The sequence below is a fragment of the Pristiophorus japonicus genome, chromosome 26 (assembly GCF_044704955.1).
Source record: "Pristiophorus japonicus isolate sPriJap1 chromosome 26, sPriJap1.hap1, whole genome shotgun sequence".
In the NCBI taxonomy this organism is placed as follows: Eukaryota; Metazoa; Chordata; class Chondrichthyes; family Pristiophoridae; genus Pristiophorus; species Pristiophorus japonicus.
In genome coordinates, this window is record NC_092002.1 from 4,307,177 (window position 1) to 4,321,859 (window position 14,683).

Here is a 14,683-nt window from a genome sequence, read left to right on the forward strand (position 1 = left end):
GCACTGCAGCATCTCGCCAAGGCTTCTTCGACAGCACCTCCCAAACCCGCGACCTCTACCCCCTAGAAGGACAAGGGCAGCAGGTCCATGGGAACACCACCACCTCCACGTTCCCCTCCCAGTCACACACCATCCCGACTTGGGAATATATCGGCCGTTCCTTCATCGTCGCTGGATCACAATCCTGGAACTCCCTCCCTAACAGCACTGTGGGAGCACCTTCACCACACGGACTGCAGCGGTTCAAGAAGGCGCTCACCACCACCTTCTCAAGGGGCAATTAGGGATGGGCAATAAATGCCGGCCTTGCCAGCGACGCCCACATCCCAGGAACGAATAAAAAAAAGGCGTGTTCAAGTGAAACGTAAAAGACACTGCATACGCATTAGTTGGGTGGATTTTCTTCACTAATCAGGTTAATCCCGATCTAATTGGCATTCTCGTGGACTCTTAAAATCCTGCCTGTGAAAAACCAAAAGAAATCCAGTGCAGAATTTGATCCTTGCAACCAAATGCCAGTTCATCATCGCAACTCAGAGAAAACACACCCGAAATATATAGGAGAAAAGATTTCAGCTTTGCGGGCGAATGGAATGGAATGGAATAGAACAAATTATAGGCTTTTATGCTAAAGAAGCCTTTCCCCCAACTATTCGCTCATAGAAATCCCTGCTGCCTCCGCGTACAGCCCGTCTCGCGCCTCTTTTGCTGACCTGATTTGGATCCCGGTCCCCATAAGTTAATCATGTGTGTCCTTCTCTTTAAATCCCTCTGACACCTTTCCCCTCTTTATCTCCGTAACCTCCTTCAGCCGTACAACAACAACTTGTATTTATATAGCACCTTTAACATAGTGAAACATCCCAAGGCGCTTCACAGGAGTATTATGCGACCACAAATTTGACACCGAGCCACATAAAGAGAAATTGGGGCAGGTGAGAGGTCGGTTTTAAGGAGTGTCTTAAAGGAGGAAAGAGAGGTTTAGGGAGGGAGTTCCAGAGCTTGGGGCCCAGGCAACAGAAGGCATGGCCATCGATGGTGGAGCGATTATAATCAGGGATGCTCAGGAGGGCAGAATTAGAGGAGCGCAGACATCTCGGGGGGGGGGGGGGGGGGGTTGTGGGGCTGGAGGAGATTACAGAGATAGGGAGGGGCGAGGACCATGGAGGGATTTGTAAACAAGGATGAGAATTTTGAAATCGAGGCGTTGCTTAACCGCGAGCCAATGTAGGTCAGCGAGCACAGGGGGTGATGGGTGAGCGGGACTCGGTGTGAGTTAGGACACGGGGCAGTGAGCACAGGGGGTGATGGGTGAGCGGGACTCGGTGCGAGTTAGGACACGGGTCAGCGAGCACAGGGGGTGATGGGTGAGCGGGACTCGGTGCGGGTTAGGACACGGGGCAGCGAGCACAGGGGGTGATGGGTCAGCGGGACTCGGTGCGGGTTAGGACACGGGGCAGCGAGCACAGGGGGTGATGGGTGAGCGGGACTCGATGCGGGTTAGGACACGGGGCAGCTGAGCACAGGGGGTGATGGGTGAGCGGGACTCGGTGCCGGTTAGGACACGTGGCTGCGAGCACAGGGGGTGATAGGTGAACGGGACTCGGTGCCAGTTAGGACTCGGGGTCAGCGAGCACAGGTGGTGATGGGTGAGCGGGACTCGGTGCGGGTTAGGACACGGGGCAGTGAGCACAGGGGGTGATGGGTGAGCAGGACTCGGTGCGAGTTAGGACACGGGTCAGCGAGCACAGGGGGTGATGGGTGAGCGGGACTCGGTGCGGGTTAGGACACGGGGCAGCGAGCACAGGGGGTGATGGGTCAGCGGGACTCGGTGCGGGTTAGGACACGGGGCAGCGAGCACAGGGGGTGATGGGTGAGCGGGACTCGATGCGGGTTAGGACACGGGGCAGCTGAGCACAGGGGGTGATGGGTGAGCGGGACTCGGTGCCGGTTAGGACACGTGGCTGCGAGCACAGGGGGTGATAGGTGAACGGGACTCGGTGCCAGTTAGGACTCGGGGTCAGCGAGCACAGGTGGTGATGGGTGAGCGGGACTCGGTGCGGGTTAGGACACGGGGCAGTGAGCACAGGGGGTGATGGGTGAGCAGGACTCGGTGCGGGTTAGGACACGGGGCAGCGAGCACAGGGGGTGATGGGTGAGCGGGACTTGGTGCGAGTTAGGACACGGGGCAGCTGAGCTATGGCTCCCCAATCCCAACTCCCCAATCTCTCTGTTCCTTTAGTCTCTCCTGGATCTCCCCTCTTTTCACCCGACCACTGTGAGCCATTGCCTTCAGCCGCCTCGGTCCCAGTCTATGGAATATCCTCCCGAATCCCCTCTGCCTCTCTACCTCCCTCCTTAAGCCCCACCTCACCACTCATCATCATTCCTTGCTCAGTGTCTGTTTTCCTCAGTGTTGGGACATTGTTTAAAGTTTCTATATAAACGCAAGTTTTGTTTTAGTGGATGTGCGGGTGTGGAAAAGCCAAGCGAAGTAACGTTTTGAGTTTTGTTGAAGTTAGGGCATTAAAGTCTGATCTCTGAGAAGCCGAGTGACGTACTGTCTGTCCAGTGTTTATGTTTTTTCTCTTCCAACAAAGTTAAGATTTTCACTGCAGAAACCCTGCCATTATCTTGCAATTAAATCCCCTCCCTGAATTGTTAAAGCTCTTGAATAGCCTAAGCCGATCAGATAATCGTGAGTCCCTGATAACTTTAGAGATGTTAGATAATGGCTTGCCATTTCAGCTTCTCATTACTGAAGGTCCCAGCCAGGGACAATGCCGACTGGCCAATCTAGTGACACAAATGTGGCGATTATTGTAGATGTTGATAGATACTGTGGTAATTATCCTGGGATAAGAACATTCTACTATTTTTTCAAAGGAGTTTAAGCAGCTGCTCGATTATTAAAGGGGAATGTCACCATATGAACCATTTACGACCAATTGATTCATGCAGTCACATCATCTCATCGTGCATTCGGTTTCAATGTCCTGAGGCTGGGAAGCCCAAATCACTGGCAGTTCCTGTTTGCCTTTAGATACTGAGCGAGGAGGTTGAGTAGATTGGGCCTGTACTCTCTGGAGTTTAGAAGAATGAGAGGTGAACTTATTGAAATGTACAAGGTTCTGAGGGAGGCTTCACAGGGTAGATGCTGAGAGGTTGTTTCCCCCGGGCTGGGGAGTCTAGAACCGGGGGGCACAGTCTCAGGATAAGGGGTCGGCCATTTAAGACTGAGATGAGGAGGAATTTCTTCACTCAGAGGGGGGTGAATCTTTGGAATTCTCTGCCCCAGAGGGCAGTGGAGGCTCAGTCGTTGAGTATATTCAAGGCTGAGATCGATGGATTTTTTTGAATCGAGGGATACAGGAATCAGTCAGGGTGGTAAAGTTGAGGTAGAAGGTTTGCCGTGATCTTATTGAATGGCAGAGCAGGCTCGAGGAGCTGAATGGCCGACTCCTGCTCCCATGTCCTACTTTCCCGACTTTTTTGGACCTCCTCATTGACCAGGCCTATTGTTTAACTGCACTACTGCAGGTAGGAAAGTGTTTGAGAAAATTCCGTTCACTTGAGTGCTGATTTCTACCATCCCGCTTTCTCTTGATGCAGAAGGTGAATTTTTGCCGCCTGAAGGAGGCGCTGGAAGTGGACTGGAGCAGTGAGAAGGCAAAGACCTGTCTGAAACGAACTCCAAGTGACTATTTTCTTCTGCAAGGTAAAGGAACCACCTGTGCGCTGAGGGGGGCTGTGTGTGTGGGGGCAGAGGGGGGGGGCTGTGTATGTGGGGGCAGTGGAGGGCTGTGCTTGGTTTTTCTACCACCGGTGCTGTGCATTGGAAGTAAGCATCATCATCATCATCATAGGCAGTCCCTCGGAATCGAAGAAGACTTGCTCCCAGTCCTGAAGTGAGTCCTTAGGTGACTGAACAGTCCAATACGAGAGCCACAGTCCCTGTCACAGGTGGGACAGACAGTGGTTGAGGGAAGGGGTGGGTGGGATGGTTTGCCGCACGCTCCTTCCGCTGCCTGCGCTTGATTTCTGCACGCTCTCGGCAACGAGACTCGAGGTGCTCAGCGCCCTCCCAGATGCGCTTCCTCCACTTAGGGCAGACTGGTCTTTGGCCAGCGACTCCCAAGTGTCGGTGGGGATGTCTCACTTTATCAGGGAGGCTTTGAGAGTGTCCTTGTAGCGTTTTCGCTGCCCACCTTTGGCTCGATTGCCATGAAGGAGCTCCGAGTAGAGCGCTTGGTTTGGGAGTCTCGTATCTGGCACTGCAGTTTTAAATGCCGCACCCTAACTTTCTTCCCTCCCTGTGCCTTCTAGTGTGACTCCTGACCCCACCTACTCCAGCTGTACTTTATCATTCTTTTAAATTTGTGTTTGGGGTGTGGACGACCCTCCAGAGGTCATTAAGAGCGTAAGAAATAGGAGCAGGAGTCGGCCATTCGGCCCCTCGAGCCTGCTCCGCCATTCAATAAGATCATGGCTGATCTGATCATGGACTCAGCTCCACTTCTCTGCCCGCTCCCCATAACCTTCACTCCCTTATCGTTCAAAAATCTGTCTATCTCCACCTGAAATATATTCAAAGACCCAGCCTCCACAGCTCTCTGGGGCAGAGAATTCCACAGATTCACCACCCTCTGAGAGAAGAAATTCCTCCTCATCTCTGTTTTAAATGGGCGACCCCTTATTCTGAAACTGCCCCCTAGCTCTAGGTTCTCCTACGAGGGGAAACATCCTCTTTGCATCTACCCTGTCTAACCCCCTCAGAATCTTATACATTTCAATAAGATCACTCCTCATTCTTCTAAACTCCAATGAGTACAGGCCCAACCTTTCTACATAAGACAACCCCTTCATCCCAGGAATCAACCTAGTGAACCTTCTCTGAATTGCCTCCAATGCAAGTATATCCCTCCTCAAATAAGGAGACCAAAACTGTACGCAGTTGTAGTAAGACCCCTACTTTTCCACTCCATCCCCCTAGTTAGCTAGTTATGTGACTAAGATAATATCATTGAAATTATATTCTGTTCTTTCCACCTCATTCTCTGTTTCTAAAATCGTTTCAGTTCCTGGCCCATGAGCAGAAAGGCACAGCCCCCGTTAATGACAAATGCTGCAGTTATATCAGAATACAAATTGTTTCTTGAGCTTTGTGCTGGTTAATGGGCTCAATGGCCATCTTCTACACTGTAACCCACTGCTTCTATAGCAAGGTAGCTTTCTACATCTGTCTGTCTCCCCTAACCTCTTCTCATCAAGCATTTCATAAAATCATAGAAATTTATGGTGTCATTTTAAAAATCTAATTACATCTTCGAATCATAGATATTTACAGCGTTGAACGAGGCCATTCGGCCCATCGTGTCCACGCCAACCGACCAAGAGCCACCCAGCCTAATCCCACTTTCCAGCTCTCGGTCCGTAGCCCTGTAGGTTACGGCACTTCAGGTGCACATCCAGGTACTTTTAAAATATGGTGAGGGTTTCTGCCTCTACCACCCTTTCAGGCAGCGAGTTCCACCCCAGACCCCCACCACCCTCTGGGTGAAAACATTTCCCCTCAAATCCCCTCTAAACCTCCCCCCATTACTTTAAATCTAAGCCCCTAGTTGTTGACTTCTCTGCTGAGGGAAGCAGGTCCTTCCTATCCACTCTATCTCAGCCCCTCCTCATGTTATGCATTTGTACAAAAACTGATTTATTTCCACAATATTTTGTTCAAAATGTGTTGATTTATTTCCAGTTCTGGCTGTAAGAATTCAGCATAAATAACTGAAGTGCTACTTCCGGCTGTAGTGTTTAGTGTTCCCATTGTCTGTGCAATTTGGTTACTCAGCTGCACCAAGACTGCAGACATCGACCCCACCTTTCCCACCTGCTTTAGCACAACCTCCCCGCTTCCTCTCCAACAAATACTTCCAAATCAATTCACCCAAACACCACCTCTGCTAAAAATAAAAGGCCACTCTGACGTTTTACCAAAACAGCATTTAACAAGACTTCGGGTTTTGTGACTTGTCTGGTTTACACAGCTGCGTCTCCTTATTGTGACCTTTGGTGCAACGGTCAGTGGACATTGCACTGTCCCCGAATGTGTGCTGTGAATAACTTCGACTGGGACCAGAAGAGCCAAATTGCTCGCTCCACCATGTACACAGTAATCTGCGTGGTTAACACAGGCTCGTGCGCTTCACTGACTTTTTTTCTCATTTTAGACATATAGTGAGATGTAGCAAAGTCAGAAGGTTGTGGGTTCAAGTCCCACTCCAGAGACTTGAGCACAGAAATCCAGGCCAACACTCCCAGTGCAGTGCTGAGGGAACGCCGCACTGTCGGAGGGGCAGTACTGAGGGAGCGCTGCACTGCCGGAGGGGCAGTACTGAGGGAATGCCGCACTGTCGGAGGGGCAGTACTGAGGGAGCACCACACTGTCGGAGGGGCAGTACTGAGGGAGCGCCGCACTGTCGGAGGGGCAGTACTGAGGGAGTGCCGCACTGTCGGAGGGGCAGTACTGAGGGAGCGCTGCACTGTCGGAGGGGCAGTACTGAGGGAGCGCCGCACTGTCGGAGGGGCAGTACTGAGGGAGCGCTGCACTGTCGGAGGGGCAGTGCTGAGGGAGCGCCGCACTGTCGGAGGGGCAGTACTGAGGGAGCGCCGCACTGTCGGAGGGGCAGTGCTGAGGGAGCGCCGCACTGTCGGAGGGGCAGTACTGAGGGAGCACCACACTGTCGGAGGGGCAGTACTGAGGGAGCACCACACTGTCGGAGGGGCAGTGCTGAGGGAGCACCACACTGTCGGAGGGGCAGTACTGAGGGAGCACCACACTGTCGGAGGGGCAGTACTGAGGGAGCACCGCACTGTCGGAGGGGCAGTGCTGAAGGAGCGCCGCACTGTCGGAGGGGCAGTACTGAGGGAGCACCGCACTGTCGGAGGGGCAGTGCTGAAGGAGCGCCGCACTGTCGGAGGGGCAGTACTGAGGGAGCGCCGCACTGTCGGAGGGGCAGTACTGAGGGAGCGCCGCACTGTCGGAGGTGCAGTACTGAGGGAGCACTACACCGTCGGAGGTGCCGTCTTTTCGGATGAGACATTAAACCGAGGCCCCGTCTGCTCTCTCAGGTGGATGTAAAAGATCCCATGGCACTATTTCAAGGAAGAGCAGGGGAGTTCTCCCTGGTGTCCTGGGGCCAATATTTATTCCTCAATCATCATAACAAAAACAGATTATCTGGGTCATTATCACATTGCTGTTTGTGGGAGCTTGCTGTGCGCAAATTGTCTGTTGCATTTCCCATATTACAACAGTGACTACACTCCAAAAGTACTTCATTGGCTGTAAAGCGCTTTAGGACGTTCCAAGGTTGTGATAGGCGCTATAGAAATGCACGTCTTTCTTTTCAAAGTGTAACAAAAGATGAGAACAAGATAAATAAAGTGCGTCAGCAGAGCGTAGATTGATGGTGTATTAAGTAGCTTAGGGACGGAGTGTTGGTCTGCTAATGCAATGTGGCAAAGGAATGTTAGAAAATCCTGTTATGTAGGCAAGCAGAGCAGCTCTTTACAAACAGCAATATTCCACAACAAGAGAGAGAAATGATGAGTCACTTTGTTTCTGGTGGCATTGGGGGAGGAACATTAGCCACGAAATGGATTGGCCACGGGGAAAGATGTGATTGCATTGGAGAGGGTACAGAGCAGATTTACAAGGATGTTGCCTGGACTGGAGAATTTTAGTTATGAGGAAAGATTTGATAGGCTGGGGTTGTTTTCTTTGGAACAGAGGAGGCTGAGGGGAGACCTTATTGAGGTGTATAAAATAATGAGGGGCTAAGATCGAGAGGATAAGAAGGACCTATTTCTCTTAGCAGAGGGGTCAACAACCAGGGGGCATAGATTTATAGTAATTGGGGAGAGGTTTAGAGGGGATTTTAGGGGAAATATTTTCACCCAGAGGGCAGTGGGGGGTTGGGGGTCTGGAACTCACTGCCTGAAAGGGTGGTAGAGGCAGAAACCCTCACCACATTTAAAAAGTACCTGGATGTGTACCTGAAGTGCCGTAACCTACAGGGCTACGGACCAAGAGCTGGAAAGTGGGATTAGGCTGGATAACTCTTGGTCAGCCAGCGCGGACACGATGGGCCGAATGGCCTCCTTCCGTGCTGTAAATTTCTCTGATTCTATAACTCCCGGTGATGCTCATTGTTCTTCACAGCAGTGCCGTGCGATCTGTGTTGTGTGCCGGAACCACCAGAGCAGAGAGATGGAGCCTCAGGTTTAACATTTCACCTGAAGCCCAGTAACTCCACAGTGCGACGCTCCCTCAGCACTGCCCCTCCGACAGTGCGACGCTCCCTCAGTACTGCCCCTCCGACAGCGCAGCGCTCCCTCAGTACTGCCCCTCCGACAGTGCGGCGCTCCCTCAGTACTGCCCCTCCGACAGTGCGGCGCTCCCTCAGTACTGCCCCTCCGACAGTGCGGCGCTCCCTCAGTACTGCCCCTCCGACAGCGCAACGCTCCCTCAGCACTGCCCCTCCGACAGCGCGACGCTCCCTCAGCACTGCCCCTCCGACAGTGCGACGCTCCCTCAGCACTGCCCCTCCGACAGCGCGGCGCTCCCTCAGTACTGCCCCTCCGACAGTGCGGCGCTCCCTCAGTACTGCCCCTCCGACAGCGTGGCGCTCCCTCAGTACTGCATTGGACTGTTCGATTATGTAGTGAAATATGGCAGTGGGTCTTGAACCCATGTCTTCCCTGAACCAAAGGCAAGAGTAACGTGAGCCAAACTGAGCAGTGTTGCTTGGAAATCAAGTTCAAGTCCCTCTGTTTTGAGCCATTGTCGAGTAAAATTAGTCCAATTCAAATTGCAAGTGATTTAAATATATCAAGTATATTGATCTGGGACAGTGTGTGTGCCAGAAGAGCACAAAGGGTGTTCTGTCATCCGTCAGGGCGCGAGTATTTTCGAGGTGGTCTTGCTGCCAGCATCCTGACTGAGTAAAGAGGCTCAACAATGGTTCAGCCACATCAGGCTGTCACAAGAGTGCTTGCCCAGACATGTGAGGCCGAGAAGCAGCCAGGAGTGAGGAGATGGGCGAGAGTACAAAGGAGCAGATGGACTGACTATTGAAAGAAGGCTGTGTGTCATGATGTGGACAGAAGCAAAAAAAATAATGGCTTTGGGCCAAGGCACATGGGCAAGACTTGCAATGATAGCCTGCTCTATTGTATTCTGTGCGAATATACAGACTACGACCAAACACCTTTTTTCTTAAACAAGCTGTGCAAAAAATGCAATCACGAGAGCATGCCGCAAGGACAACTTCTCAATCGTTTCTTTTGAGAGAAAAGCATAAACAACGTCGCTTGTGTTTCTGCGATTGTAGTTGACGATGTATTTGTTTATTGTCATATTTGTATTACATAAGAACATAAGAAATAGGAGCAGGAGTCGGCCATTCGGCCCCTCGAGCCTGCTCCGCCATTCAATAAGATCGCGGCTGATCTGATCTTGGCCTCAGCTCCACTTCCCCACCTACTCCCCATAACCCTTCACTCCCTTATCGTTCAAAAATCTGTCTATCTCTGCCTTAAAAGTTGTAGCACTGAGCCATGAACAACATCTTGTATTTATATAGCGCCTTTAGTGTAGTAAAACGTCCCATGGCAGTGTTATAAAAAAAAAATACATTTGACACCGAGCCACATAAGAAGAAATTATGGCTGATTGGTCAAAGAGGTGGGTTTTAAGGAGCATCTTAAAGGAGGAAAGAGAGGCGGAGAGGCTTAGGGAGAGAGTTCCAGAGCTTGGGGCCCAGGCAACAGAAGGCACGGCCACCGATGGTTGAGCAGGGATGTTTAAGAGGGCAGAATTTGAGGAGCGTCGGCATCTCGAGGTGGGAGGGTGGGGTGGAGAGGCTGAAAGAGATTACAGCGATAGGGAGGGGGCGAGGCCAGGGAGGGATTTGTAACCAAGGAGCAGGTGGCAGGTTTGACCCCTGGCCGATGCTGATCTTTGGGCTGGTCAGCAGTAGCTGCAGTAAATGCTGGAAACACTCAGCGGGTCGGGCAGCGTCTGTGGAGAGAGAAGCAGAGTTAACGTTTCGGGTCTGTGACCCTTCGTCAGAACTGGAAAAGTTCGAGATGTCACAGATTGTTGAGGAAGTGCAGGGGGCAGAGAAAGGGAGAGGGGAGGAAACATAGCAACATAGAAAATAGGTGCAGGAGCAGGCCATTCGGCCCTTCGAGCCTGCATCACCATTCAATAAGATCATGGCTGATCATTCACCTCAGTACCCCTTTCCTGCTTTCTCTCCATACCCCTTGATTCCTTTAGCCGTAAGGGCCATATCTAACTCCCTCTTGACTATATCTAACGCACTGGCCTCAACAACTTTCTGTGGTAGAGAATTCCACAGGTTCACCACTCTCTGAGTGAAGAAGTTTCTCCTCATCTCGGTCCAAAATGGCTTACCCCTTATCCTTAGACTGTGACCCCTGGTTCTGGACTTCCCCAACATCGGGAACATTCTTCCTGCATCTAACCTGTCCAGTCCCGTCAGAATTTTATGTTTCTACGAGATCCCCTCTCATTCTTCTAAACTCCAGTGAATACAGGCCCAGTCGATCCAGTCTCTCCTCATATGTCAGTCCAGCCATCCCGGGAATCAGTCAGGTGAACCTTTGCTGCATTCCGTCAATAGCAAGAACGTCCTTCCTCAGATTAGGAGACCAAAACTGAACACAATATTCCAGGTGAAGCCTCTCCAAGACCCTGTACAACTGCAGTAAGACCTCCCTGCTCCTATACTCAAATCCCCTTGCTATGAAGGCCAACATACCATTTGCCGCCTTCACCGCCTGCTGCACCTGTATGCCAACCTTCAATTTCCTGATGTACCATGACACCCAGGTCTCGTTGCACCTCCCCTTTTCCTAATCTGCCGCCATTCAGATAATATTCTGCCATCGTGTTTTTGCCACCAAAGTGGATAACCTCACATTTGTCCACATTATACTGCATCTGCCATGTATTTGCCCACTCACCTAACCTGTCCAAGTCACCCTGCAGCCTTTTAGCATCCTCCTCACAGCTCACACCCAGCTTAGTGTCATCTGCAAACTTGCCGATATTACACTCAATTCCTTCATTTAAATCATTGATATATATTGTAAATAGCTGGGGTCCCAGCACTGAGCCCTGCGGCACCCCATTAGTCACTGCCTGCTATTCTGAAAAGGACCCATTTATCCCGACTCTCTGCTTCCTGTCTGCCAACCGGTTCTCTATCCACATCAGTACATTACCCCCAATACCATGTGCTTTAATTTTGCACACCAATCTCTTGTGTGGGACCTTGTCAAAAGAACAAAAGGGAAGGTCTGTGATAGGGTGGAAGGCAGGAGAGATTTGAGTGACAAAGGGGATGATGGGCCAAATTGAGATGGTAATGGGACAAGTTAAGAAACAAAAGATGAGTCTAGACGGGGTGTGAATGGCAGCGTAATCACCAGCTGCCCTGGGAAACAGAAAAAAAATTAAGTGGGGGAGTTGTAAAAAAAAAAAAGGAGGGGAGGGAACAAAATGGGTGCCGGGGTTACGGTCTGAAACTGAAATTGAACTCGATGTTGAGTCGAGAGGCTATGAAGTGCAAAAGGTGCTGTTCCTTGAGCTTGCGTTCAGCTTCATTGGAACAGTACAGGAGGCCGAGGTTACAGCTGTGGCTACAATTGTTGTCCGTGTCCCTGGACGAGTTGCTGCCCAGTGACCTCGACTGCAAAGTGCATGCCGGAGGATGCCAGAGACAGGATTATGTTGCCTCACTGACCCTGCAGTGCAGGGTCACATAAAGAGTGGGCAAGATACTGGCACACCAGCATAAGTCATTGCCTTCGGGAGAGGAAGATTTTTTAGAAAAATTGGTAAGTTTTAAACGATCCCACGACCACTATTTCGAAGAAGAGAAGGGGAGTTCTCCCCCGTGTCCTGGGGCCAATATTCATCCCTCAACCAACATCACAAAAAAAAAATTTATCTGGTCACTATCACATTGCTGTTTGTGGGAGCTTGCTGTGTGCAAATTGGCTGCCGCGTTTCCCACATCATTGCAACAGTGACTACACTCCAAAAGGTACTTCATTGGCTATAAAGCGCTTTGAGACGTCCTGAGGCCTTGAAAGGCGCTATACAAATGCACGCCTTTCATTTATATGAAGCTTTTGGGGCACATGAAGGTTAACAGCCAATTGGTTGAGGTACTTGAGGACAGATAACAGTCATGGAATCGTATCCCAGCAAGAAATTGTCTTTTGGTGGAGGGGGGCGGTGGGGCGTGGATTGGAAGATAGAGGATAAATTGGGGAGGAGGCGCAGGGGGATTAAGATTTAATTTTCAGTCTAAAATCTCTATACCATTGCACAGTCTTTGGAGGTCCCCTACGTAAACTAGAGCTGATCCAGAACTCGGCAGCCCCGTGTCCTAACTCGCACCGAGTCCCGCTCACCCATCACCCCCTGTGCTCGCTGCCCCGTGTCCTAACTCGCACCGAGTCCCGCTCACCCATCACCCACTGTGCTCACTGCCCCATGTCCTAACTTGCACCGAGTCCCACTCACCCATCACCCCCTGTGCTCGCTGCCCCGTGTCCTAACTTGCACCGAGTCCCACTCACCCATCACCCCCTGTGCTCGCTGCCCCGTGTCCTAACTTGCACCGAGTCCCACTCACCCATCACCTCCTGTGCTCGCTGCCCCGTGTCCTAACTCGCACCGAGTCCCGCTCACCCATCACCCACTGTGCTCAATGCCCTGTGTCCTAACTCGCACCAAGACCCGCTCACCCATCACCCCCTGTGCTCGCTGCCCCGTGTTCTAACTCGCACCGAGTCCCGCTCACCTATCACCCCCTGTGCTCGCTGCCCCGTGTCCTAACTCGCACCGAGTCCCGCTCACCCATCACCCCCTGTGCTCGCTGCCCCTGTGTCCTAACTCGCACCGAGTCCCGCTCACCCATCACCCCCTGTGCTCGCTGACCCGTGTCCTAACTCGCACCGAGTCCCGCTCACCCATCACCCCCGGTGCTCGCCGACCTACATTGGTTCCCAGTTAAGCAACGCCTCGATTTCAAAATCCTCATCCTTGTTTACAAATCCCTCCGTGGCCCTTGCCCCTCCCTATCTCTGTAACCCCCTCCAGCCCCACAAACCCCCGAGATGTCTGCGCTCCTCTAATTCTGCCCTCCTGAGCATCCCCGATTATAATCGCTCCACCATCGGTGGCCGTACCTTCAGCTGCCTGGGCCCCAAGCTCTGGAACTCCCTCCCTAAACCTCTCCGCCCCTCTAGCTCTCTTTCCTCCTTTAAGACGCTCCTTATAACCGACCTCTTTGACCAAGTTGGTCACCTGCGCTAATTTCTACTTATGCGGCTCGGTGTCAAATTAATTATCTCATAATCCTCCTGTGAAGCACCTTGGGACGTTTCACTGTGTTTTAAGACGTTATGCAAATACAAGCTGTTAATATATCTGAGATTTACTGTGAGGGGCTGGTATAAACTTTGTGTAGTGTCTCAACTTTAACAATGAGATACAGTCTCTTTTTTTTGTTGACTTTGTTTGGTAACTGAGAGCATTTGAAGCACTGATGAGAGCTCTGCTGATACCATCAGCCCTATTATTAACGGTATCGGGTGAATAATAATGAGGTGCGCATGTGTGCAAGCTATCCTGTGGAAAAAGCCGTGGGTGTTGCAGCTCACAGCTTCGAGGTTGAAGTGCAGAGACGGCAAGCAGCCTGCAGGAAACCAGGCTGTGTTAGGTGATGTCATTAGGAAGCTGATGGGGCAGAGAAACAGAGTGATTGGCATCTAAAGACCAACACTCTGGCACACGCCATTGTTCCGTGATGTTGCCCTTTAACCCCTCGAGTGCCGAATGCCTGTCGACCTTGCCAAATAAAAAGGCAAGGTGCTGAATTGAGTGAAGGTATTCGAGAGCATTCCCTCACCACAGGGCAGGTAATTGCTTTACATGCAACGGGCCAAATTATTGTTCTGACTCCAGCTACAACACCAGAAGAAAAGATTGAACAGGCTGGGTCTCTTTTCTCTCGAAAACAGAAGGCTGAGGGTGACCTAATAGAGGTCTTTAAAATAATGAAAGGTTACAGAGCGAGTGTTTCCACTTGTGGGGAAGAGCGTAACTAGAGGCCATCAATATAAGATAGTCACCAAGAAATCCAAAGGGGAATTCAGCAGAAACTTCTTATTAAAACAAAAGACTTACATTTATATAACGCCTTTCACGGACGTCCCAAAGCGCTTTACAGCCAATGAAGTACTTTTGGAGTGTAGTCACTGTTGTAATGTGGGAAACGCGGCAGCCAATTTGCGCACAGCAAGCTCCCACACACAGCAATGTGATAATGACCAGATAATCTGTTTTAGTGATGTTGATTGAGGGATGAATATTGGCCCCAGGACACCGGGGAGAACTCCCCTGCTCTTCGAAATACTGGCTATTCATCTACATTGGTGATTTAAAAATAAAATCTACCTCCATGGATCTACTTTGGCCTTCGCCTTTCCTCAGTTAAGAAAATAGTTAGTCGATTGCTGACACCACATGTGCGTCCACCTGAGGGAGCAGGCGGGGCCTCGGTTTAACATCTCATCTGAA

General features: G+C 51.1%; 1 protein-coding gene across 1 annotated transcript in view; it reads left to right on the forward strand.

Moving 5' to 3' along the window:
* sae1 (SUMO1 activating enzyme subunit 1) overlaps positions 1–14,683 on the forward strand; it is a 151,818-nt gene that overhangs the window by 65,078 nt on the left and 72,057 nt on the right. The window contains exon 6 of the mRNA XM_070867669.1: positions 3,613–3,718. Within this exon, the coding sequence (XP_070723770.1) occupies positions 3,613–3,718 (106 nt within the window). The remainder of the gene's footprint in view (positions 1–3,612; positions 3,719–14,683) is intronic.